The following is a 25,870-nucleotide window of genomic DNA, read 5'->3' on the forward strand; positions in this document are numbered from 1 at the left end:
TAAAATTCGGTTGTGAGTAGTCGTCTCCAAAATGTTAACATGAACTGCCACTTTCACTAGTAGCTATGTGCCTCGCACACTTTAATGACACTGGGTGACTCCCAATAAGTGGTCACTTGTCAGGCCAAAAGAAAGGGATTCACACTAGACTCAAGATGTAATCCATTTAGGAATCCAATAGGACCACCACTTACAAGCATGTCTTTCAATGGAAGCATGTATGCTATGGGCTGTTTCCCAGGTGGGATTTAAGACCCAGACATACCTAAGTATAGCAAGAATTAAATTTCCACACAGAGGAAGATCTGTACTTACATAGCATAGGCAACTACTAGGCACTCCTGTCGGGGCTTTGGAGACCCGAAGAAACTACTGTGAGAGGCATCGCCTCTGTTCCTGGCAGTGCGGCTGTCTCAGTCCTGGTAGGTTTTGTACCTTTGGCTGCATAAAGTGGGAACTATTCTAATCCCATTCTAACTCTCCAGATATTTGACTTTTGTGCTTAGAAGTTCCCTCCTAGCATTACTGCAAGTTGAGAGATACACAGATAAATCTTAAAAAGTAATTTATTTTCCTAAAAAGGGAGGCCAGGAAGACTTTTTCTAGTTCGTTTTGCTCCCAACATGTAGCAGCGATGATGGAAAATAGAAAAGGCACCCCTTTCATGAACAAGCTAGCTGTTTGCTAAGGACAGACCTCAAATCTCCGTTGGTTTCCTTCCACTCTCTGAAGTAGCCTTCTGCCCTCTGCACGCAGGGCTGATACTTGCGCACACAGGCGAGGAGGAGGAGCTGGCTCCGCAGCATTCGCTCTGAGACGGAGCCCTCATCAGTCCATGCCTGCTTGTCAATGAGGCCCCTCAGCAGCCTGATGAGAAAGCCCTGAGGGAAAACCATAGTGTCAGCAGTACAGTCCCAGGTCCCCACATGTTTTATGTAATCCAGTACATTCATGTGAGGGGGGATATTTTACAAAGTGTAAATAACAACTCTTATTTCTAAAACCATGCAGTTCTGTTTATTTCCTATATAATAAAAGACTAATATGCAAATTGTCCCCTTGACTGGGAGTTCGACCAGGGGACAGGGTCAGCTGGCCAACCGCCCTCGTCTCCTCCCAGTCTGGCCGGACCCCACCCGTGCACGAATTCATGCACCAGGCCTCTAGTTTCATTATAAAAGTTCTCAGACACAGAAATGATGAACTATTTTAGTATCTGAATAACAACCTTTTACAAATATATCTTTATCTACTTAAAATCAAGAAAAACTGCCACTTTTAAAAAATTAAGAGAGTTTATATGACTACATTTTGAAGGCAAATTTTACAATGGAACGTGAACTTTTGCCAAAAAATAACAACTCTGTACTTCTTCAAGTACCTGAATCCCAGAAAATCTTAATAGCAGCCATCATAATACAGAAGTAAAATGAATTAAAGGATATGCAAAAGGAAGGGAATAAGAAATCCATGAAAATTAAGTACGGAGTCTCATAGTTCCATGTCTACTTTTAATGCTAAAATAAAACCAAATACCTTTGCTAGTTAATCCAAATACTAAGTTAATTTTTATTTACTTTTCTTTAATATATAGTGAGATATATATATAGATATATATAGATATTTTTTTACACACACACACACACACAGACACGACAGTAAGAATTCTTGCACACCCATATAAAAGCAAACCACTTAAGTAACCACTCAATTTATTTCAGGCTTTTACCTTGAACTGAATTTCCACTTCATTCATATCTCTTTTCTCCATTAACTTATACATAGGTATCAGCTCATTCAAACCTTGGAACACAGGCATAATTTCTGTTTCATGTTTCAAGTACAGGGTTAAATTCAAGGCTTTTTCAATCGGTAGCTTTCCAATGCTGTCAGGATACACCATGGTGAGCAGTTTAAAAGAAAATTTAGGAAATTAACTTTTTGTTTCAAAAAATATTTTAACAATCTACCAGCAAAAAAATCAACCAGTTATTAATGCCCCTTATAAATAAGAATCTTCCTATTAGTATCTTTTCCATCATAAATACCACAACATCGGCATGTTTACACAGTGAAGGGAGTTGCTCAAACACAACAGAGCTAGGGCTAACTTGTGGTTAAGACAAAAAGTAGGGCAGGGTCTGTTCCTCTACGAAACTGTGTGCTGATCTTTGATCGGGATTTTGATCACAGATCATTCAGGAAGCCTAGTCAGAGAGCCTGCCACTCAGTTGACATTATAAGTCTCTGGAGTCAACACATCCTCTTCTCCATTCCAACAGAACCGAATATAGATAAAAGCTCTTCATTAGGGTTGATGCTGAAAGCCTCAGTGGTAAGGTATATGCTCATATAAACACAACATCCTCTAAGATTGAAGATGTAAGCAGTAATATGCTACAGAAGGGAATATTTGTCATTTGTGCTTGGGGGTTGGAGGTGCCAAACTAAGCACCCCCTATTTTTATTCCCCATTGCTACTTTTCACCTCAAGAGGCCCTGATGAGGAAGAACTTGACATTAAGAAGCAGAGGGCAATTATCAATTATTCCTTTCTACCTGAGTGATTCCCCTTAGGACTTCTGTTCTGCCCAAATACTGTATTCCATTAAGAGGCTGTGAAGTTCAAGGATCCAGGTGCGGGCAGGGGTGGATGGAAACCCCTTTAACCCAGTGGGGGAGGAACCAGATCTGGTAAAGCAGGGCTAGAGCCAGAGAAAGCCACAGGACAAGGCTTTAGAAAGCAGCCAAGGAGCTTCTCCAGGGAGTAGGTCTCCTGATTTTCTACACTTTTGCCTCCATGTGATCATAGCTGTTAATGAAAAAGGTTAAAACACAGATTCCTTCCTTTACCTGACTCAGTAGACACAGAAAGGAGGTTAACCATATGGCTACAAGCAACCTTGGATGGTTAGAAGAACTTAGGGGAAAACACCCTTCAACTTCTTATTAGCAATCAATCATTTTCATCTTTAGAAATCAAGAATTTGAGTGATAACAGCTGCTTTCAGAAATAAACCAAGACTCTGAGGAGCATGTATTACCTGACAAGCTGAAATGCATTGTTAATGAGACTGGCCCGATCATTACTGCTGATTGCTGTGTGCGTTCCTTGTAAAAGGCCAGTCAGAGAATCCCATCCATCATCCTCATAATGCACAATGTAATAGCCATTCATTCCCACGTTAAATTTGATCCATTCCACCTCTTCTGGGAGGATGAGCACATCTAGAGCAAATAAAATAAATCATAGCTCTATTTTCTCTCTTGACGGATGAAAGCTTTTCGGATCAGAGACTAGACCACAAAACTACAGGCAAGTTTAATACTGAAATGAGTTTCAGATTGAACACGTTTCTTTTAGAAACCAAAAAACAGCATCCCCATCGACAAAAGCCAACACTAGTTTTAGGTACTAATTTCGGGAGATTTATGTATCTATGAGAAGAATGCAGCCACATTTCAGGCCATACATACGATATAACCCAGCAATGTTAACAAAGTAATGGGGATTTTTCACTGGTAATCCCTTCTCTTTATTATTATATAAATAAACTGTTTTAATCTCTATCTGGCAAGATATTGGCCTTTTTTTTGAAACCAGATAGGATTTTCAACCTATAGTCTTCACTAGAAAATGAAAGCCAGAGATCTGCTGAAGATAAAGGTTGACCTGGTCCTTTTTTTTTTAACCAAGATAAATAGCAAAAGAAAGGTGGTATCTAAATCCTGCACAGCTCTATCGTTCCTTCTTGCATTAACCTAGTTATTTCCCCAACAAATAACCTGTTTTTGTCTTCAGCAAAAATCTCTGGGTCGATTCTGATTTGCTGGTGATGAATGTCAGTGGAACATGCCACAGGTACCTAAAAGAAAGGAGGATGAATTGCTCATTTGTTGATTCAACTGAACAAGCAGTTATTAAATCACCTATCACGTGCCAGGCACTGGCTAGTCTAAGAAAGAATGGTACCAAAGCTGCTATAGCCAAGAGATCAAAACAGCCCTATCCTGTTTTTCAGGCACTATTCATCCTTCTCGGGCTCTTAAGTAGAGTTAGGAATTTGGGCTCAAGGGAGCCCTGACAGCCTTTACAGTGATTGGCTGGGAGCTCACAGGGCCGAACTTAAAACCGTGACCACTAGTAATGGCACAAATTGCCATCATGTGCCTCCTAAATCATACACTAAGAAGAACACATCACTTCTATGGAACTCCTACTAATGATGCAAAACCTGAATCTGACCATGAAGAAACAGCAGAGAACCAAGCTGGAGGACACTCCATCACATAACTGACCTATACTCTTCAAAAGTGTCAAGGTCAAAAAAGACAAAGACTGAGGAGCAGTTTCAGAGAAAAAGGACTAAAGAAATGTGACCATTAACACAATGTGACCCTAATACTGAATCCTGCCTGAACCAGAATATTTTTTCTTTTGCTACAAAGACATTATTAGGACAATTGGAAAAACTTAAATAAGGTTTAGATTAAATAATAGCATTTCATCAAATTTATTTCATAATTGTGATAACTGTGCTACAGTTATATAAGTGAATGTTCTTGTATTTTAGAAAATACCATACTAAAGGATATTGAGGTGAAGGGGAAATTACTCTCAAACAGGGGAAAGCCATATGTATAATATACACACATATATATGGCATATATGAAGAGAGAGAGAAATATAGAGAAAGCATATCTTGACAGAGAGAGAGAGAAACATGGTAAGAAGTTAACATTATATCTGGGTTAAAATATATGGGAATTCTTTGCACTCTTCTTACAACTTCTGTATTAAGTGTAAAATTCTTCTGAAACAAAACATTTTTAAAATAGTGTCCATCTAGGGCTAGTCAAGCTGCAGTGTGTCCTTTCCAGTGGTGTCCTTCTGTCCTGTTAAGCTGGCAAACAAGTTCCAGGATCCAACTCAGACTTCCCAAAGAAAAGAATTGAGTCTCTCCTAATTCCCAGTAATTTCCAGGCACTATTGTAATTTAGTGACAGTTACTTAGAGCTTATCTCAAGCCAATAACTGGACATTAGCATCCTATCAAAGTATAAAACATGTTAATTATATATCATCAGCTTCACCAAGAGGAACCAAGGTTTAGAGCCACCTTCATCCTCTTGGAGAGACGGTGGTGTATAAATCAACTTCATAGGATATGCAGATTTGATTGAAATATTTTAGCAATAAAGGTAAGGGCACTCTTTCAAAAACAAGGTTTTATCCTACAAGGCAGATGTACCGAAGCAACCAAATGCGTTTTCCTCAGGGACCCTTACCCAGATTCTGGGCTGCCTTCAGAGCCTTTCATATAGTGCTCTTGCTTCAGGTGGACGTTCCTCCCTTTCACTGTGACGGTTATCAGGGGGAAGCCCTTCTGCAGCGTCCAGGTGTTCATCATGGTTTTCACGTCAAGGCCTTCCTGTTGCCAGTGCTGGTTGACACAGAAAAACACAGATGCATGACCCACTTAGATCCAACTAAGAAAAGACGGAACCCACGCTTTTGCTCACACACGGAGCTGCTATCTGTGGCCACCTCCCCTGAGAAGCTCCTTCTCATCCCTCCTCCACTCCCAGCCCCTGCCCTGCTCTCTTCCCCACAGTCTCCAACAACACCATTGTGGTCCATGAAAGCACTGACAGTTACTTCCCATTCTCTTTCTCTACACATGTGTGTCTTGAGAACAGCTACCATATCTGGTTCTACTGGGCATGCCTTGGGCGTGGCACCAGGCACAAAGTAGGCATGTGCATGAATGAATGAATGAATGAATGAATGAATGTAGAGGAGGGAAAGTGGCCAGGTGTCCCACACCTACAGAATAATACTGGCTCCCAGATAAGCAGGTGGGGAAAAGTGTTCGAGAGCCTGTACTTCCAAAACCCAAAGCGGTAACACTCAGACGGCCCACACTCCACAAGCAATCGTGAACTCAAAAGAGGATGTTTTCTTTGATACTAAGAAAAGCTTTTAAGAAATATTTAAAAGTTAGTAAAAGGATAAAATATGCTACAGAACTAATCCACAAACTTCTGAAGAAAGCTGCGTCTAAAAACAAAAAAGCCAAGAAAATAAAAATATGATGGATGAAATTCTGTTAAATCTCCAGACTAACCCACAGCTGCCTAGGAAAATAGTCCACAAGTCCAGATAAGCAGAGATGTAGACTGTTTTCTGATTCAGATTTTTTTTTGAATTCTTTATAGCTTATTGGTTAAAAACACAAGTAAGAACTAAATTCAAATCACAGCTCTGCAATCTACTCACCACATGCCTTTGGATTTCATATTCACATCTGTAAAAATAGGGATAACAGTGCCCCACTCATGGGCTGACGGTGAAGAGTAAAGGCGATAATGCACATAAGTGCTTAGCACGTGCCTGACGCAGAGTCAGGGCTCAGGAATGCTTGCTGCCATCATGTTTCCTCCCAAATGAAGAGCTCTGGAAATGATCGACACAGCCTGACTGATAAAGCCCTACCTCTCACAGAAACCTGTCATAAATTCACTGCTTTACAGAGTGAAGCCGAAGAAATTAGTATCAGTGAGACGTGTTACCAAAGAAGGCTGTGCGACCCCCTTGTGTAGATAACTCTTTAAAAATTGTAAAAGGCTGTCAGTCTGGTATGGTTTAAATGTAATCCTATCAAGAGCGAGGGTGATATAATCGAGGACCTCAGAGAGCCTGGCACAGAGCCGACCTTCAAAGGCTGTGGTGGAAAAGAATGCGAAGAGGGGCGCCGTGTACAGATGTAAAAACTTACTGAGGATGAAGATGAATGTTGACCCCGAGAGCAAAAGCCCTCCATCCTTTGTGTGCTGTCCGTAGGGCAAATCTAAAAACCGAAAATATACACGTCACTCTCAGGCAGGCCTGTAGAAAACCCTCATGATTCTTCTCAGAGGGATTAATATGATGCAGAAAAAAACAAACACCCAAAATGATAATAAGCCTGTCAATCCCAAGCGCAGAGATACACAAAAACATACTCACACTTGCCATACTGTTCCACAGGTCCTCGTTCTTTGTGTTTTTATAACTATATGTCTGGAGATAACGTACAATACCACGTTTAAATGTATCGGCACTAAGATAATCTCTTAGCATATTCAGAATACAAGATCCCTGAAAAAACAAACAATATAAATAAAAAGTGCTAACTATACTTCCTCAATCTAATCTACCATCACACTTTATTTTGGAATAATTCTTTTAAAAGTCTCCTTTTCTGGAAGAATTTCCTAGGTCCTTTCAAAGTAGAGGTAGTCTCCCTCTCCCTTTGGCTCTAGGGAATGGTAGGGTCACAAGATAGGCAAAGCTTGGATCCCTGAATGTCTACATAAAGTGTATATCCCTGCCAACAGGACTGGTACTTATTTTATTATTGAGATACTAGAGGCCCAGTGCATGAAATTTGTGCACGGGTAGGTTCCCTAGGCCTGGCTGGCAATCAGGGCCTTCTTTCGTTTCACACCACCCCCTGGTGGTCAGCACACATCACAGTGAGCAATTGAACTTCGGTCTCCCAGTTGAACTCCCAAGGGGACACTTTGCATATTAGCCTTTTATATATATAGAAGAAGATAATGACATAGCATTATATTAGTTTCAGGTGTACAACATGATGTGATATTTGTATATTGCAAAATAATCACAATAAGTCTAGTAAACATTAACACATATAGTTACAAAATTATCTTCTTTGATGAAGACTTAAGATCTACTGTTAGCAACTTTCAAATATGCAGTACATTATTAACTACTGTCTCCAAGCTGTATATTACATCTCATGCTGTTTTTATAATTATAAGTGCATACCTCCTGACTCCCTTCATCTATTTTGCCCAGCACCCCTCCCCCATCTCTGGCAGCCACCAATTTGTTCTCTATGAGCTTGGTTGTTTTTGTTTTTTGTTTTAAAGATTCCACATACAAGTGAGATCATAAAGCATTTGTCTCTCACTTATTTCCTTAACATAAAACCCTGAAGGTCCATCTATGTCAGAAATCACAAGATTTTCTTTTTACGGCTGAATAATATTGCACGGGTAGGGTGCCTAGGCCTGGCTGGCGATCAGGGCCAGCCAGGGCTTTCCTTCTCCCGGCTGCCGGCCAGGGCCTTCCTTCATTCCACGCTGCCCCCTGGTGGTCAGCACATATCATAGCAAGCGGTCGAACTCCTGGTCAGTCGAACTCCCGAGGGGACAATTTGCATATTAGGCTTTTATTATCTATATATATAAAAGCCTAAGCAATCGTTAAGACTGGTCGGCCAGTCACTATGACGTGCACAGACCACCAGGGAACAGACGCTCAATGCAGAAGCTGCCCCCTGGTGGTCAGTGCACTCCCACAGCCAGCCAACCTCCCACAGTCCTTCCCCACAGCTGTCCGGCCCTGATCAAATCCAAGTGGGACTGGGCGAGACAGACCTGATCAGCCCCGATCACTGGCCAGGCTGAGGGGCCCCACCCGGGCACGAATTCGTGTACCGGGCCTCTAGTATAGGATGTGTGTGTGTGTGTGTGTGTGTGTGTGTGTGACACACTTTATCCATTTATCAATCAAAGGACATTTAGGTTATTTCCTTATCTTGGCTATAGCAAATAATGCTGCAGTGAACATGAGAGCGCATATATCTTTAGTGTTTTCATTTTCTTTGGATAAATACACAAAAGTGAAATTACTGGATCATATGGTAGTTCTATTTTTAATTTTTTGAGGAACCTCTACAGTGTTTTCCACAGTGGCTGCACCAATGTACATTCCCACCAGTATACAAGGGTTCCCTTTCCTCCAAATACTTGCCAACATTTGTTATTTATCTTTTTCATAGTAGCCATTCTAACAGGTGTGCGGTGATATTTCATTGTGGTTTTGATTTGCATTTCCCTGATAATTAGTGAAGTTCGCATCTTTTCATGTACCTGTTGGCCATCTGTATGTCTTCTTTGTAAAATTTCTATTCAGTTCCTCTGCCCATTTTTTTAAAGTTGTTATTGTTGAAAGTATTACAGGTGTCCCATTTTTCCCCCATTGACCCCTTCTAGACTGCGCTCACTCCCCCACCCCCAGCCTTCACCACACTATTGTCTGCCCTTTTTAAAATCAGATTGGTTTTGTTACTGAGTTGTAAAAGTCCTTTATATATTTTATATTCTAACCTCTTATTAGATACATGATTTGCAAATATTTTTCCCATTCTATATGTGGCCTTTTCATTTTGTTTCTTCTGCTGTGCAGAAGCTTTTTAGTTTACTGTAGTCCTACTTGTTTGTTTTTGCTTTTGTTGCTTGTACTTTTGGTGTCAAGTACAAAAAAAAAACATTGCCATGACCCATGTCAAGGAGCTCTCCCCATAGGTTTTCTTTAAAGATTTCTACACTTAAGGTCTTACGTTTAAGTCTTTAATCCATTTTGTGTTAATTTTTGTGAATGGTATAAGATATGGGTCCAGTTTTCCCAACACCATTTATTAAAGGGACTGTCCTTTCCCAATTGTATATTCTTGGCTCCTTTATCATAAATCGACCAACCACTTATGTGTACTTTATTTCTGGACTCTCTATTCTGTTCCATTGATCTATGTGTTTGTTTATCCCTGGGTTTGTTTGTGTTGGTTTTTGTTTTTGTTTTTTTACCTCCCCTGCACTATTACAAAAACATCCAAGCAAGAAATACTTTTCTGTTTGCTGCAAACAAAACAACAGCCAAGCACAATGATAAATGACACATTTTCCGTCTCAGTGAGAAGACAACAGAAATGGTGACATTGGGAGGGAAAGTGGAAAAGCAGAAACCTGACCTCATAAAGGAGCCATCACTTAGCTGCAGCCTATATGTTGCCAAGGGAAGGAGATATAGGCCCCGTGTAACCAGAAGCCTCCTCGCCTCCCCCAAGGACATGAATTTCCAACTTACAACATTTATAATTAAAGTGAATAAAGCATTTACCAAAATTTAATCTTTAGAATTATGAGACAAATCTGCAAGTTAGATCTAAATGGGTGAATTCCAGCCAGCCCAGGTCAGAACAGAAGGTGTTAATCCGGATTGCTCCTTATGAAGGGATAGTCACCCCACAACCCTAGCTATAACCACTCCACCCCAGTATTTATAAATTTTAGTGTCCAAACTGCACCCTGATAGTCCATTTTTACCTTATCATAAGAAACCTCATCAAACATCTCCCGAATCTGAGCAGGATTCTCCACATGTGTGGACACAGGGTGTGAAGAATTCAATGCATCTACCTCCATTGCATCAAAACACTTGCCAAGGAAATAATCTTCCTATTGAGACAGAACAAAGACACATCAGTTATGAGTTACATGTAGATGAAAAATATAAAAGGAGGATAGCTTGATCTGGGGAAACAAATTTATACTTCAAATTTCTGATTTATACAAATTTAGACTTCAAATACTTCAATATAGTCTATACTTCTAGAATTTACAAAATAAAATTACTATCTCTTATAAAGAGCATCCAAGAAACAATGGTTTTAGGTAAACATTTTATATTTCCCTCATCTTAAATATTTACTTATCACTTTATAATAAAGAAAGGTTTGTATTAACTTAAAAACAAACCATTATGCCTATAGCCAAACAAAACAAGAAACTGAAACGTATAATAATTTCAATATTTTCAATCAGCCTATATTATTTTAAAGCAAAGAAATCTGGCTTTAAACACATGCAGTGAAAGAAAAATAATGGAAGAGGACAAATTCCAACTATAACCTGATTATTAAGGCCTATTAACCAATAGAATAATACGCCTACCTAATCATTTTTAAAGATTATGTGGAAACAGACAAACATTTATTATCTATTATAGTGTAATAATTTTAACATGTATAAATTATGTGTATAGAAGATGAAAATAGAAAATGAATATGAACCATTGAAATCATTATAGAAGGATAAAGAATTTTTTTTACAAATTTTACATGGTTTTTTAAAAATTTTACTGCATGTGATTTTCACAAGTTAAACACGTGACTTTTAAGATAAACATGTAGAGGTTCCAAAGCATTAAATCTGTGACCCATGAGTCTAGGTTCACATATAATCAAGTGTGCAGTTACTTTAAGCATAATTTATTTGATTTGGCAAGTAGAATTCTACTGAAATAATAGCAATCTGTACCTAATACTTCTTCAGAGAGCAACCTGATGGTTGGAGAAATGATACAGAACAGACAGGCTGTCATTATTTCTAGTTCTCTGATATTAAGGGAGGACAAAATTTAGTGCAATTTCACAACAACCATAGATTCACAATTTATTTGGAAATAAGCATTTGTGATCTATATCTTGAAAGTTCACTAGCATTTTGGGAACATGATTCATATATAAACCCCCAAGGAAGTTATTAACCTATGAATTCTGTCATCAAAGCTCAGTAACTATTTTCCAGAAACATTGAACAACAGATTAACCTAAAATGTAAAAAATAATAATTCATAATAATAAGTAAATACTTCTTACAACTTTCAGTTCTGGATGAGTTTCACGGACAGACACAAACTCCATAAACTTGGCAAATCCCTCATTGAGCCAAAGATCATTCCACCATTCCATAGTGACCAGGTTCCCAAACCACTGGAAGGAAAAACATTCCCCAGATTATTCACACACTTCTATGAGGACTGGCTTATTTACACAGCCATAAACAGAAAGCCTTCAGAAGGAAATATATGTTACCGGTGTAATGTCCATCACATGGATGTTAACATAGTCACGGAACTCACATTTTACCAAAAGAAAAACATTTTAATATGCATTATAAAACATGGCATCTAGTGCTTTAAAGAAATCATTTTTCTTATAGAAAAAAAAGACAAAGTAGCATTATCCCTACAAAATATGAACAGCCTCATACATCCCATGAAAGCAATTCAGACGCGGTTTACACTATTTAAGAAGTGTGAGTGGGCTTTTGTACCTGGTGGGCGAGCTCATGGGACACAGTCATCGTGATGCCAAGCTTACTTGATGCAGAAGACTTTTCCGCATCAAACAAGAGAGCAGATTCCCGATAGGTGGTCAGTCCCCAGTTTTCCATCGCACCAGACTGAAAGTCAGGAATTGCAGCAAGATCTTGGGATGGAAGCAAGAAAAATATATTCAAAAGCTACACATTTTCCAAATACCCTACCTTTCAGAATGAACAGATGTAGTCATCAAAAGGAAGTCTAAGCTGCCCGTGCGGACTCATGGAGTTCTAGACTGGAAGACCCTTTCACAATGGAGAAAAGGCGCCTGGTGGCTCAGTCATTTTGCTACCATGACAAAGTTGGACTCGGGTCTCTGGCCTCCTGACTCCATTTCTAACTTTCTGACAAGGAGTTTAGGATTGAATGATTTTAACAACTGACTCAATAATCCACTCTACTTTGAATTCCCAAGATCTCTATACACCTAAAAACCTCAAACACAAAATAATTTTAAGGGGTCTTATAAGAAAATGCACATTTTCCTCTGCTGTGTAAATTCATTCATTCAAAATATATGGTTTTTAGCATCTTATCCGTTCCTATCAAGTATGTGCCAATAATGGAAAAAGTGCAGCCTTTGCATTTTGCTGTCGGCCTACAGATATGGTTGGGTTTCCTCTTTGAAGTCCAAAGGTGAAATTACTTCCATGCCAGGTGCCTCAGGAACTGTATCAAGATCTGCTTTTACTATCACTAGTTTACTGAATAGATCAGGGGTCAGTAGGATCAACCCAATGGTTGACACCTGCCAGGGTTTTAAAGCCTTGAGGGACTGGCAAGAAAACCACGGGGATGCTAATTAGGGGGATATTGTCTATGGCTGGGGTCATCAAATGCCACAGTTTGTAATATCTGTGCAAAATCTCTACCTTGTTTGGGTAAGGGATACGGGATGCTAAAATAATCCTCATAAAATTCCAGAAGAGTCACCGCAGCATCCAGCGCATAGTCTGCCTGGCTGATCTTGTCTGGCGCGGCATACACGGACACCTGAGGAGAAAGGCATACGGACGTTACTCAAATGCCATCGTGGCTGCTCTCCACCCCTGCACGTGTTTGACAGCCTCATATTGTGAATATGGCTGCCAATACCAAAGAAGGCAACGGGAAGTTCTATTTCTCGTATTAACGCTGACTGTTCCTGATCAACTCCCCTTCTGAAAGCAACTACAAAGGCTGGGTAACATATACAACAAGGTCTCCTTACATGTTCTCATGAGACAGTGATACACACAACTTAGAGGCCCGAAGTGAAGCAACAGTAAGACCCTCAAAAGACAGAACAATGCCACCAGCTTTTGCCCTAAACACTAGCCCAATACAGAGAGATTTGAGCTTCTGTTTTCATAAAATTGAAAGACTCAGGGGATAGGAGACAACGTCCAAAGCCTGTTTAAGATGGTAGGTGTAACAGGAGACACACCTCAGCAAAAGGCTGCACCTGAAGGACGTGCCCTTTCTGTGAGCGAACCAGAAATAACCACCCCTTCCTCAAGAAGAGTGCACTGAAAAAATATGGTTTTCAATCTTTGCTACTATATGGAGAAATTGAACTAAAAGCCAACCTTCATGCTGTTTAACAGTTAGATTCGCAATAACCAGATGGTCCAAAAACCCAAAGCCAGTAATTCAATTTAAAGTGCCGCCCAAAGTGCTTCCAGTCACCTGACAAGAGCAAACCCAAATTCTCTCTGGAAGAACCCACCTCTGACTCAGGCAATACAAGTTCACAGACATAATCCACAATATATACAAAGGAACCAGACACCGTGAGCAAGAGCCAGCACAAACCATAAACCACAGAACCAGATACACAAAGACTCTAGCCATGACAATTACTACCGAGTATAAAATACGCGTTTAATGCGTTTAAAGAAATAAAAGGACTAAAAATACTACTATGTAAAAGGGATTCTGGGACCCAGTTCTAATGTAGAGGTGTGTGAGGAATTGCAAGGGGGCTGTAGGGGGAGTTTCCCCCACATTACCAAGCAATTCTCCAACACCAGCTGGGTGTCCTACAATTTAACTCAATTCTGACACTAACTAGAGATAGCGTCCAATTCCACAGTTTAAGGGTTCAGCCCCACGTGACTGCCCCCAATTCCCACCTCAGATGCCAGTCCAAAGTCCAGGTTGTCAGCTATGCCTCTGACTAGCGGATATGAATTGGAGGTTTCATCACCCCCTCCTTGGGTTTGCTTAATCCAGAAGTTGACTTACTAGATTACTGGTTCACCTTAGAAGGATATAGCTCAGCAGTCACATGGAAGAGGTAGGCAGGACAAGGTACAGGGGAAGGGTACCAAGCTTCAGTGCCCCCTCCTGGCATGGTGCCCTCCCAGCACATCCACACGTTCCCAAGCTGGAAGCTCTCTGACCCGTCCTGTGGGTTTGGTGGAGGCACAGACACAGGCAAAGCTGATTAAATCATCCTCTATTGGGGCTGGAACTCAATCTCCAGCAGAGGTCAGGGGAGGGGATTGCAAGTTCCAACCTCCAATCGCCAGGTTGATTCCTGGCAGCCAGCCCCCATCCTTAAGTTACCTAGGGGCTTTCCAAAGGTCACTTCATTAGCAAAACAAGAGACACCTTAATCACTCCCTTAGCTTAGGAAACAGAAGGGTTTTCGCAGTTCACTGCCAGAATCGGGAGGAAGACAAAATATGTATTTCTTATTATAAACCACAGTATCACAGTAGAGAAGAGACCTTATAACAAGATTCATAAATGATTCACAAAAGAGGGCAACTCAATGAGTGGGTGTTTTTGTTGGTAGTTTCCCTGCTGAATTTATTTGCTCCCTACATCCAAGTCTCAGCATCACCTCCAAATCCCCAGGTAAGTGGTGGTATTTCCACAAGGAGAAGCAGCTTCAGCCCTGATAGGCACAAAAGGCAATTTAACAGAGAAACCTAACTGCCCAGGCCTCAGTGAAAACCAGTACAAATAGCCGAAACCGGTTTGGCTCAGTGGATAGAGCCTCGGCCTGCGGACTGAAAGGTCCCAGGTTCAATTCCGGTCAAGGGCATGTACCTGGGTTGCAGGCACATCCCCAGTGGGGGATGTGCAGGAGGCGGCTGGTTGATGTTTCTCTCTCATCGATGTTTCTGACTCTCTATCTCTCTCCCTTCCTCTCTGTAAAAAATCAATAAAATATATTTAAAAAAAAAAAGTCTTATCTTAAAAAAAAAAAACAACAACAACAAACCAGTACAAATAAAGGAGCTATCTCGAAATCAAGTGTCCTGCAGCTCCTTGCCGAAAAACGGATTTGCATTCAGTGTCACGGGAAAGTTGTATGGATTGTTCACTATCCAATGGTACCCAGCCAAGGAGTGAGTGCTCCTTGAAATGAGAATTTTTTTCTCCAGTATTCCAGTATTCCCTAGCCCAGTGGTCAGCAAACTGCGGGCCCTTGAGTGTGGCTCTTCCACAAAATACCACGTGCGGGCGCGCACGTACAGTGCGATTGAAACTTCGTGGCCACACTCAAAGGGCCAAACAGCCGCATGTGGCTCGTGAGCCACAGTTTGCCAACCACTGCCCTGGCCCAACGGCTCTCCCCAGAGCCATTTAATACTCCAAGCTGACTGCTCTATCTTTCTTCCTCCCAGAAATCACCTGCTCAGATAGTCAGTGGCATTCATTTCCAAACTACAGAAAGTTATAGCCAGAAGCCACCTTAGAAACCATTGCAGGGTCATGCCCAATTAACACACTTTACAGACGTATAAACCAGTCCCAAAGGGAGGGAGGCAGGCCAAGGTCAGAGAGCCAGTTAGCGGTGGGGCCAGGACAGCCGTGGGCATACTACGGCCCGTGGGCCGAATCCGGCCCGTTTGAAATGAATAAAACTAAAAAAAAAAAAAAAAAAGACCGTATCCTTTTATGTAATGATGTTTACTTTGAATTATATTAGTTCACACAAACACTCCATCCATGCTTTTGTTCCAGCCCTGCGGTCCAGTTTAAGAACCCATTGTGGCCCTCAAGTCAAAAAGTTTGCCCACCCCTGGGCCAGGACCATGACGCACGCCAGGCCAAGCTTCTCCACATGTTTTTGTGATTAGAACCTCACTGTAAATACGAGCGTCTGTGACAGGAGGATCACCCACCCTGGTGTGCCCCTGACTGCGGGGTTCCCAGGATGTGATTTCCAGTTTAAAACCAGGACAGTCCCAGGCAGACCAGGACCAGGTGGGCACCCCACATGACAATCACAGGTTCACCTTGACTCCGCTCTTGGTCATCTTGCTGACAGACTTAAAGTCTGAAATAATGAAGGCCACGAGGTAGGTGCTCATCTTGACAGTGACATCAAAATGGTCTTCTATGAGTCCTTCAGCAATGGTCACGGATTTAACCTAAAACCAGAATAACTTCCATCATCAAATAATCCAATTTTATAATTTCCTACCAGACATATTGAAAGTATATGGCAAGACATTTGTGTAATTATTTTAAAATTTCTCTTTCCAATATTCAATTGTAATTTAGGTATCAATGAAACCAAAACGTGGGGTTTTTGAGTCCACGTTCATTGCCTCATGAAATTGAAAAATGAAGTCGTGGGCAAAAATGGTGAGTGGAACCGAAGATGAGTGAGAGAAGCCAGTCCTGGAAGAGGTGCAGCTGGGGTGCCAGGAGCAGGCCAGCCTCCAGAGCTTCCCTTCCACCTTACAGTCGGGAGTAGTTCAGCATCCAAGCTAACTGAAGTCCATTAGCCCACGTGTGGAGACCCCATGGCTCATGGCTGTAAGCCACATGGGCAACAGGATGTGCGCTCCCCAACCCGGCCCCCGCCACCACCACAGAAACAAACATCAGGAACCCATTGCCTGCTGGGTAAAGGAAAGAGGGGGAGAGGAAGCTCCATGCTTTTGAATTTAGGGGGTGGATACAGCCTTGCTAGCTCCTGATTGTTTTTACCAAAGAATTCTGCCTTAATAACATTCTTGGGATTAGTTATATGCCTCAGGCTTGGGGTCGGTTATCTGCAAGCTGCCTGTCTTAGCAGCATCCATGCATTTTAAAGTTCACGCCTCTCATTCGCCCTTCCTTCCCCACCCCGTTGGGGTACCTTAGTAACTCCACCTAGTTGCGTTCCCCCCTCTACCTAGCTTCTTTTTGTCTCATTAAGGCCAAACCATTCTATTCAATTTCTTTTTTGAAATATCATTTATATACCACAAAATCCACAATTTTTAAAGTGTAAAATTCAGTGGGTTTTCAAAATTATATTCAGCGTTGTGCAACGATCACCACTTCATCTCTTAAAAATAACCCAGATGACTGCAAACTGACTCATATTTGGTACATGATGATATGGATGGGACAAAGCAAAACTGAGACTGCTGGTTTTGCCAGGATGTAGTCCACTTGTCCTTAAATACAGGTATGAGAATTATCTAGCGGTGTAATGTCTAATTTATTTTCTGCACTGGGCAAGTATGTAACGATTACAAAGCCTAAAATGAGCTTCTGTTTTCCCAAACAAGTAACCCGTACCTGGGCCTGCCCTGAAAACCTCCTCCAAAGTGATTTGCTTCATTGGAATCAGCTGTTCAGTGCACTCAGGAGGCAGCCTAGCAGAGTGGGGTGGAGGGAGAGAGGTACCTGCTCCCAAAGAAGAAAGTCTAATACAGTGATGGCGAACCTTTTGAGCTCGGCGTGTCAGCATTTTGAAAAACCCTAACTTAACTCTGGTGCCGTGTCACATACTGAAATTTTTTGATACTTGCAACCATAGTAAAACAAAGACTTATATTTTTGATATTTATTTTATATATTTAATTGCCATTTAACAAAGAAAAATCAACCAAAAAAATGAGTTCGCGTGTCACCTCTGACACGCGTGTCATAGGTTCGCCGTCACTGGTCTAGTACCTCCGCCAACAGGAAGCACTGGGCCAGGATTTGGAGAACGGACCCTCCAAAACTAGCCTGGAGCATTCCATGGTTAACATATGCTTTTTTCCTTTCGTCTTATTTCCACCCAATTTCTGGGCCCTGGTCCTTCTTAATATTCACCAGCTGGTCACCCTCTGGTCATTCAAACCTTGATGCTGACAGCCAACCTAGGTTTACACTTGAAGGACCCAAAACTACCTTTTCTTTTTAAAATGCCTTTACCAACCCCTAACCAAAATTTCCATTCCTGATGTTGTGCTAATTACTAGAAAAGTAAGCTAAACTAATAAATGTAATTAACTATTTGCTTTTCTAGCCTCCAAAAAAGATCCTGTGAGTCTCCATTGTCTTTCCCCTCAACTCCAGTCTGCAGCCTGATTCAGACCCCTCTCACTCGGACAGGGGAGGGCTATCCTGCCCAAAGGGCAATATTACATTAGAGCAGCGGTTCTCAACCTGTGGGTCGTGATCCCTTTGGCAGTTGAACGACCCATTCACAGGGGTCGCCAAAGACCATCCTGCATATCAGATATTTACATTACGATTCATAACAGTAGCAACATTACAGTTATGAAGTAGCAACGAAAATAATTTTATGGTTGGGTCATAGCATGAGGAACTGTATTAAAAGGGCCAAAAGGTTGAGAACCACTGTATTAAAGAGTTTCCTATCCTCAAGTGGGTCCTGGATACTCTTGGATTTAGACTATGGCATCTTCACAAAGCCCTGGGGGCTCCTGGCCTTCACCCTGCAAGCCTACGAATTTCTTCACCAACCTTGTGTAATCAGTCTCTCCTGGCTCCTTTATTCTCTTAAAGCTGTAATTCTCTAATTAGAGAACTCACTCCCATTCCTGAGAGCAATACCATCATATTGGGGGAGAACTATGAAAAAGCATGTTCTCTATCTCAAATTTACATATATTAGAAAAATGACAAAATTTTTTCTTATCTTTTCATATATGAATGTGGGGAGGGGGAGACAAAAGTTCTTGCTGGCAGGGATTTTCAGAGAATGCTTTTCATAGGGGACAGTCCTCTATGGGGGACCTGTCAGAACCTTGTTTGAGGAAGGGACCCTTAAGGTTTGTAGAGGGGATACAGAGTTTTAAAGGTTGAGAAGTACTGTCCTGGAGGTTGGTCTGTGGCACTCTGGGTCCCATCATGCGAAGATGTTGCACAGGGATAAGGAGGGTCACCTTTCAGGGCTCCCGACAAAGGGTCCACACTGAGTCTCATCCACAGTGAGCCTCTCGGGACAAATACGTGCTTCAGGAGTTGGCGTGCATCTGTTGCAGAATGACAGCTCAGCTGATGCTTTTTTCTAAGCTACCAGAATCATAGGACAGTGGCACTTACGTCCTATATTCATTTGGCACAGTCATCTTTCTGGTCACTTTGAAAATCAGAGGAAACACTTCCACATCTGCTTTGAAATTTGAAGGATGATGGTTTCTTTAAAGGAAACTGAGCTATCTATCATTACTAACCTTCAGTACTGTAATGTTCTGAAAAAAATTACTTTTCCCCTTTTTCTATCCGCCCAATTTTGTGCATATGGTTACAAACTACATAGTTAATGTTAAATATAGAAATTATAGAAAATAACTACAGACTAGAAATAGGGCCCTACTTGACAAAGCATGCTCTTTAAAATCCCTTTAAAAGATCATGAGAAAACGTAAGTGAAACTGCTTTGTGAAGGACCTGCATTCATCAGACTGAATCCCTCCTGAAAACACTGATGACCTAGAATGTCACTCTTCCTGAAATCTTGCATGTTTTTAGAGACATTTTTTCTCTGACTACAAAGAAATGATTGCTTAAAACAAAAGCATAGGCTAGAAATAAAAAGGAAAAGTTAGCTATCTGTCAGGCAATAAAACAAATGAAACAGGGAGCTGAATAACAACTATTGTTGGGGTAACGCAAGTCACAGTGAATCAGTGGGTTTTCCCGTGAGTAGACATGGAGGAGTTCAGGCTCACCAATGGCATATTGGAGATGGCGAGGTGCCTTGGCTCCCTTCTGATCTTGATGGAAAAAGTCGCTTTGAAGGCAGGTTCATCAAAGCAGGGAAAGGCCATTCTGGCTGCAGTAGGTTCAAACTGTGTTGATGCAAGAATCCTAAGATGACAACAAACAAGATAAAAATCCAGCATGAAGTACCAGGGACTCTAAAATAGGTGTGTGTGAAGGGCGAGCCTTCACCCAATGTGACCAATGTCCTTATAAGAAGTGGAGATTAGGACATAGTCATGTACAGAGGGAAGAGCATGTGAAGACACAGGAGAAGGCACCCATATGCAAGCCAAGGAGAGAGACTTCAGAAAAAAACAAAAACAAAAAAAAACCCTGTTGGCACCTTGATCTCAGACCTCTGGCTTACAGAACTGTGGAAAAATAAATTTCCTTTGTTTAAGACAAATAAAATCAAATCTATATATACCATATAAAAGCCTAAGCGACAGGTTGACCAGTAGCAATGACACGCACTGACCACCAGGGGGCAGACACTCAACACAGGAGCTGCCCCCTGGTGGTCAGCATGCTCCCACAGCACAGCAGGAGCACTGCTCAGCTGACCTGGCTCATGGCTGGCGAGTGCAGCTGCGGCAGAGGGAGCCTTTCCCGCAGACACTCCCCCTGTGTGCCCCTCCCCAATCTGGACCAGACCATGGCAGCGGCAGGTGCAGCAGGCCGAGATGAGCGGGAGCTGTGCAGTGCCTGGCCCAGGCTCAGGCTCGGGCTCCTCCCTGACTGCCTACCACTTCTCGCACTACTACATTCCTCAAGGGATGTTGGAGAGCCAGTTTCAGCCCATCCCCGCAGGCCAGGCTGAGGGACCCCACCGCTGCATGAGTCCATGCACCAGGCCTCTAGTTAAAATCCTATCTAATAAAAGACAAAAAGGGTAATTAACCGTGCCTCTGCTACGCTTCCCATTGGCTAATCAGGGTGATATGCAAATTAACTGCCAACAAAGATGGTGCCCAGCAGCCACGCAGCTGAAGCAAGCAGGAGGCTTGCTTGCTCCAGTGATGGAGGAAGCCAAGGTTCCCTGCCTGCCGCAGCCTGGCTCTGAGCCCGAAAGCAACAGCTCCAAAAGCAACAAAGTTTTAATTATAGAAGCTAAACAAACTCCAGATACCTGCTTTCAACCAGCCTCAGCCTCAGAGCTGGGAGGCCAGTGACGGCAACAATGTTTCAATTATAGAAGGTAAATAAATCCCAGAATAAAAAAAAAAGGAGAGGCTGAGAGCTTCAGTCACTGGCCAGCCTGAAAACAGCCCTCAGCCCCTCACCCAGACTGGCCAGGCACCCCAGTGGGGACTCCCACCCTGAAGGGTGTGTGACCAGCTGCAAATAGCCATTAGCCCCTCACCCAGGATGGCCAGGCACCCAAGCGGGACCCCCACCCTGATCCGGGACACCCTTCAAGGCAAACCAGCCAGTCCCCACCTGTGCACCAGGCCTCTATCCTGGTGTAAAAGGGTAATATGAAAACTGACCCTAACAGCAGAAAGACTGGGAATAATGACCTGTCACTATGACACACACTGACCACCAGGGGGCAGGTGCCCTCTGGTGGTCAGTGCGCTCCCACATGGGGGAGCTCTACTCAGCCACAAGCCAGGCTGATGGCTGTCAGTACAGCGGTGGTGGTGGGAGCCTCTCCTGCCTCCTCAGCAGCGCTAAGGATGTCTGACTGCAGCTTAGGCCTGCTCCCCACTGGCAAGTGGACATCCCCCAAGGGCTGCCAGGCTGCCAGAGGGATGTCTGACTGCCATCTTAGGCCCAATCCCCCGGGGAGCAAGCCTAAGCCAGCAGGTGGTCACCCCCGAGGGGTCCCAGACTGCGAGAGGGCACAGGCTGGGCTGAGGGGACCCCCCACAAGTGCACAAATTTTTGTGCACCGGGCCTCTAGTAAAATAATAAAATAAAATAGGTGTGTGTTTTAATTTCTAATGTTACCATGAGATAGATGGATTTTATACTACTAAAAAATATTTTACAGTATATGACAAAAGCTATCATACACTAAGTGAAAAGACAAATAAAACCCAAGAAAACTGAAAGGTATTTGACAAAGGGTTAAGAGTCTTAACAGATAATGAGCTCTTAAAATGAGTAAGAATATACCCAGCAACCAAGTGGAACAGCAGACACAGATCATAAATAGACAATTCACAAAAGAAGACCCTTCAAATAGTAAATATATCAAGAGCTGCCCAACTTCCTCAATTATCAATGTAATTTAAATTAAAAGGAGATATCTGTAGGCTTTTGGCTCTAAAAAGATTGCCAATACACAAAATTGATTAGAGGTGAGGGATATGGCAAGGGAATCAAACATGTGTAGATCCTTTGACTTAACAATTTTAGTTCTAGGTACTTATTCCAAAGAAATAATTTATGAAGATGTTCCCCAAAGTGTTGCTGATGTTATAAATTTGGAAACAACCTAATCCCCATCAGTGGGGGATTAGTTAATAAATCAGTGCACAAACATACATTTTAAAGTGATGTACAGTGATAGCCATCTATATAAAACATCTTCTCAACATATTTTTAAAAATCCCTTCTAAAACAGAAAACGAAATATATCTTCCATTTACATAAAGTAATGTATATACATATTCAGAGAGAAGTCTTTAGGATGTTCCCCCTACTAGTAAAATAGAAGTAGTGGTTATCTCTAGGAGCTAGGAGTGGGATAAGTTTTACTTTCTTAAAAATAAAAATTATTTTTGGTAGCATCTGACTATTTTTTACTTCAAAAAAATACATAAAATCAGAAAAGTATATAATCTACTGACAAATAAAACTTAATTTAAAAATGTAGCATAAAATCTCACAAAATAAATTATACCTCCTTAAAAACAGAACTAAAACAAGGCAGGTGAAAATCCCTAAAAACTTTTAACTGAGAGGAAAGTATTCCCTCTCATAGACTGGGTTGAATTATGTCTTCCAAAAGGATATATTGACGTCTTAATCTCTAATATCTGTGAATGTAACTTACTTGAAAATAGGGTCTTTGCAAATGTAATCAAGTTAATATAAGGCCATCAGATTGGGCCCTAATCCAATATGACTGGGGTCCTTATAAGAAGAGGGAAATTTGGAGAATGGCCCCATAAAACAGAGGCAGAGACCGGACTGGTGTAGCTACCATCCCAAGAATGGCAAGGACCAATGGCCACTCCAAGTGAGGAAGAGACAAGGAAGAATTCTACTCAGACTTGGAGGACAGGCCTGCTGACACCTTGATTCTGAACTTCTAGCCTCCAGAACTGTGAGAGAATAAATTTCTGTTGTTTTAAGCCACCTACTTTATGGTATTCTGTTACAGCAGCCCTAGAAAACTAATACATAGGCCAAGAGAATTAAAGATGCTTATTACATCCCAGAAATCTAATGAAATAAAATAGCTATTCACTCTGATAGAGCTGAAAGCAAGAAAATTGGTTAAAACAGAATGAAAAATGAAATCCAAAAAAGAAAACAAACTACTGCCATTTTTAACTCTACAAAGAAGATGTAAAAGCCAAACACCACAGAAAGAATTCAACATTCACGGGAATTTTAAAAGACAATCCATTTGAAATAATAAATGTAGTGTGGGCAGCATGTGAAGCTTTAAAAAATAATAGGAAAAAAAATACCTCACTTCCCCTTCCTTGGTTCTGTAGGTGCTTTTATAAAATCCACGGAAGCTCTCAGAAAGATTGGCAGCGTAACCAAGGACAACTGTGTACGGGAGCCCCACCTCCAGCGGCCTGGGAGCCAGCAGTGCGATCTGCTCACGAGGCGGGTATTCCAGGACTCGCAGCGGTTCTTCGGATTGCGTCTCTCCAGCTCCCTTCTTGAGGGTGGCTCTCAGTATCTGCAGGTGCTGACTATGCAGGATGATGGCACTGGTGGGCCGGCTGGCTGTGATGCTGACTGCTGTGGTCCCCTCGAAAGTCAGAGTGGTGAGGTTGGCATGGACCAGGAGATCGTAATGAACGGGGACGATGTGCTCAGGAAGTCTCATCTTATTCCAAGGAAACAGGGTCCCATCACTAGTTCTTGGAGGCGCAGTTTCACTCCTCTGACAGCAGGAAGGAGTGGGCACAACTAAGAGAATCAACAGCGAGGAAGGTAGAAATGACATGGTTCTAAGTGACCATTTGCTGGACAGAGATATCATCTTCATTGTTCAAACTACCCTAAAAAAAAAAAAAGCAAAACAAAAAAAAGTCACTAAAATATTATTAAGACAGCATGATGATTTCAGAATGTATCCACCTAGCATTGGCAAATGCAGATATAAACTTTCAACAAAAGTATTTGGTCTTTTCCTAAAAGTAAAATGACCTTCCCAGCGTTATTGATTCATAGAAGAAAAAAGCTTATGGTTATCAACAATCATTAACACCTACTCAAAGGCATCATCTGGTTTTCAAAGTTTAAATTAACTTTATCAGTAGGGTTCTTGGTTGAAAGCAACAGAGCAAGCTCTGGCTGAAGATCCTGAATAGCTCACTAAATAGGTTGCAGAGTTGCCAGGACTTTGGGGAAACCAGGCTCATATGAAGGCAAAGATGAACCGCCAGGACCACATCAGAGAAGCACCTAACCCAGCCGTGGGCAAACTACGGCCCGCGGGCCGGATCCGGCCCGTTTGAAATGAATAAAACTAAAAAAAAAAAAAAAAGACCATACGCTTTTATGTAATGATGTTTACTTTGAATTTATATTAGTTCACACAAACACTCCATCCATGCTTTTGTTCCGGCCCTGCGGTCCAGTTTAAGAACCCATTGTGGCCCTCAAGTCAAAAAGTTTGCCCACCCCTGACAGAGAACCGCCCCTCCCCCCCCTCGCTCTTCCCCCCCACCCCCACCATACACATACACACACACACACACACACACACACACACACACGCCTTGGAGGAAGTCAGCGCCTTACTGCCCTGGAGATCAGATGCTTGGCACAGCTATAGGCACCACTACAGTGAGCTCTCCACAGCTCCTGCAACTGTGCTTTGCTTGTTCCAGCTTCAGGGTCCCGACTTTCAACTACCACTGTTGGAGCCCAGGTGAAGTGTCCACACTACCAGGCAGGGAGGTGGAGAGAGCAAGAATCAGGACTTTGCAGCGTCTGCAGTGGAGACTAGCCTTACGTCCCACAAAGCTTACAACCCAGAGACTTTATAAAACCTAGGGAGCACAGGAAGCAGATGTAGATACTGAGTAGCAAGGGGAGCAAGGGAAGTATCCGTAACAGTGACCTTCAGGAACACTGGTATCTTTGTCAAATTATCGTGCCAAAAGTTCATCTGATATTTATTTAGCCAAGAATTACTGAAACAGTTTATGGTGATTTTCACCATAGTGTGTGACAAACCCACCCGGCACCTGGATTCTCTCTTACAATCAACCCAACAAATACGTGTTGAATGCCTGCTACATAGAAAGGCCATGTGCTGAGCACTGTGTGGAATACAGTCCCCCACAAGACATAAATCCCACAGTCAAGGACTTTAAAACCTGGAAGGGCAGAAAACATGCAGACACAAATAATGAAACACAGCAGAAAGTGTGGAGTGCCATAAGAACAATAAAAGAGGGTGCCCGGGACGAACGGAATGATGTTTCTAAAGAAAGTGATTTGGCTGCAGTGACTCCGGGATGCCTCTGTGCCAGACCAACCTTGGAGTGTGGTCTGAAAGATGAGGCTGGACCTGGAGATGAAGGGAGGACACTGAAAGCACTCATTGCAGATGGAGCAAGCCAGGGCAGGAGCTAAAGCACAAGGGAGAGGGGGCTGTTCAGGCGATTGATGTGGACCGAGGGAGCCTTAGAAGAATGTAATGGAGCGTGATTTTTCATTAAGCAAAGAGGAGACTCAGATTATGCTCAAAGCATCCTGGGATTCATACCACAT

General features: G+C 42.1%; 1 protein-coding gene across 1 annotated transcript in view; it reads right to left on the reverse strand.

The window, feature by feature from the left end:
• The window catches only part of ERAP1 (endoplasmic reticulum aminopeptidase 1), a 32,765-nt gene extending 8,498 nt beyond the window's left edge, over positions 1-24,267 (reverse strand). Inside the window, exons 1-14 of the mRNA XM_081088661.1 lie at positions 23,602-24,267; positions 19,921-20,059; positions 16,252-16,386; positions 12,889-13,009; positions 11,968-12,122; positions 11,511-11,624; positions 10,177-10,308; positions 7,010-7,141; positions 6,780-6,851; positions 5,290-5,444; positions 3,787-3,866; positions 3,045-3,228; positions 1,730-1,886; positions 697-881 (exon numbers count right to left, since the gene is read on the reverse strand). Of these exons, the coding sequence (XP_080944787.1) occupies positions 697-881; positions 1,730-1,886; positions 3,045-3,228; positions 3,787-3,866; positions 5,290-5,444; positions 6,780-6,851; positions 7,010-7,141; positions 10,177-10,308; positions 11,511-11,624; positions 11,968-12,122; positions 12,889-13,009; positions 16,252-16,386; positions 19,921-20,059; positions 23,602-24,134 (2,294 nt within the window). The 5' untranslated portion in view covers positions 24,135-24,267. The remainder of the gene's footprint in view (positions 1-696; positions 882-1,729; positions 1,887-3,044; positions 3,229-3,786; positions 3,867-5,289; positions 5,445-6,779; positions 6,852-7,009; positions 7,142-10,176; positions 10,309-11,510; positions 11,625-11,967; positions 12,123-12,888; positions 13,010-16,251; positions 16,387-19,920; positions 20,060-23,601) is intronic.
• Between the last annotated feature and the right edge of the window lie 1,603 nt (positions 24,268-25,870).

Source organism: Myotis nattereri, assembly GCF_964212035.1.
Source record: "Myotis nattereri genome assembly, chromosome: 4".
In the NCBI taxonomy this organism is placed as follows: domain Eukaryota; kingdom Metazoa; phylum Chordata; class Mammalia; order Chiroptera; family Vespertilionidae; genus Myotis; species Myotis nattereri.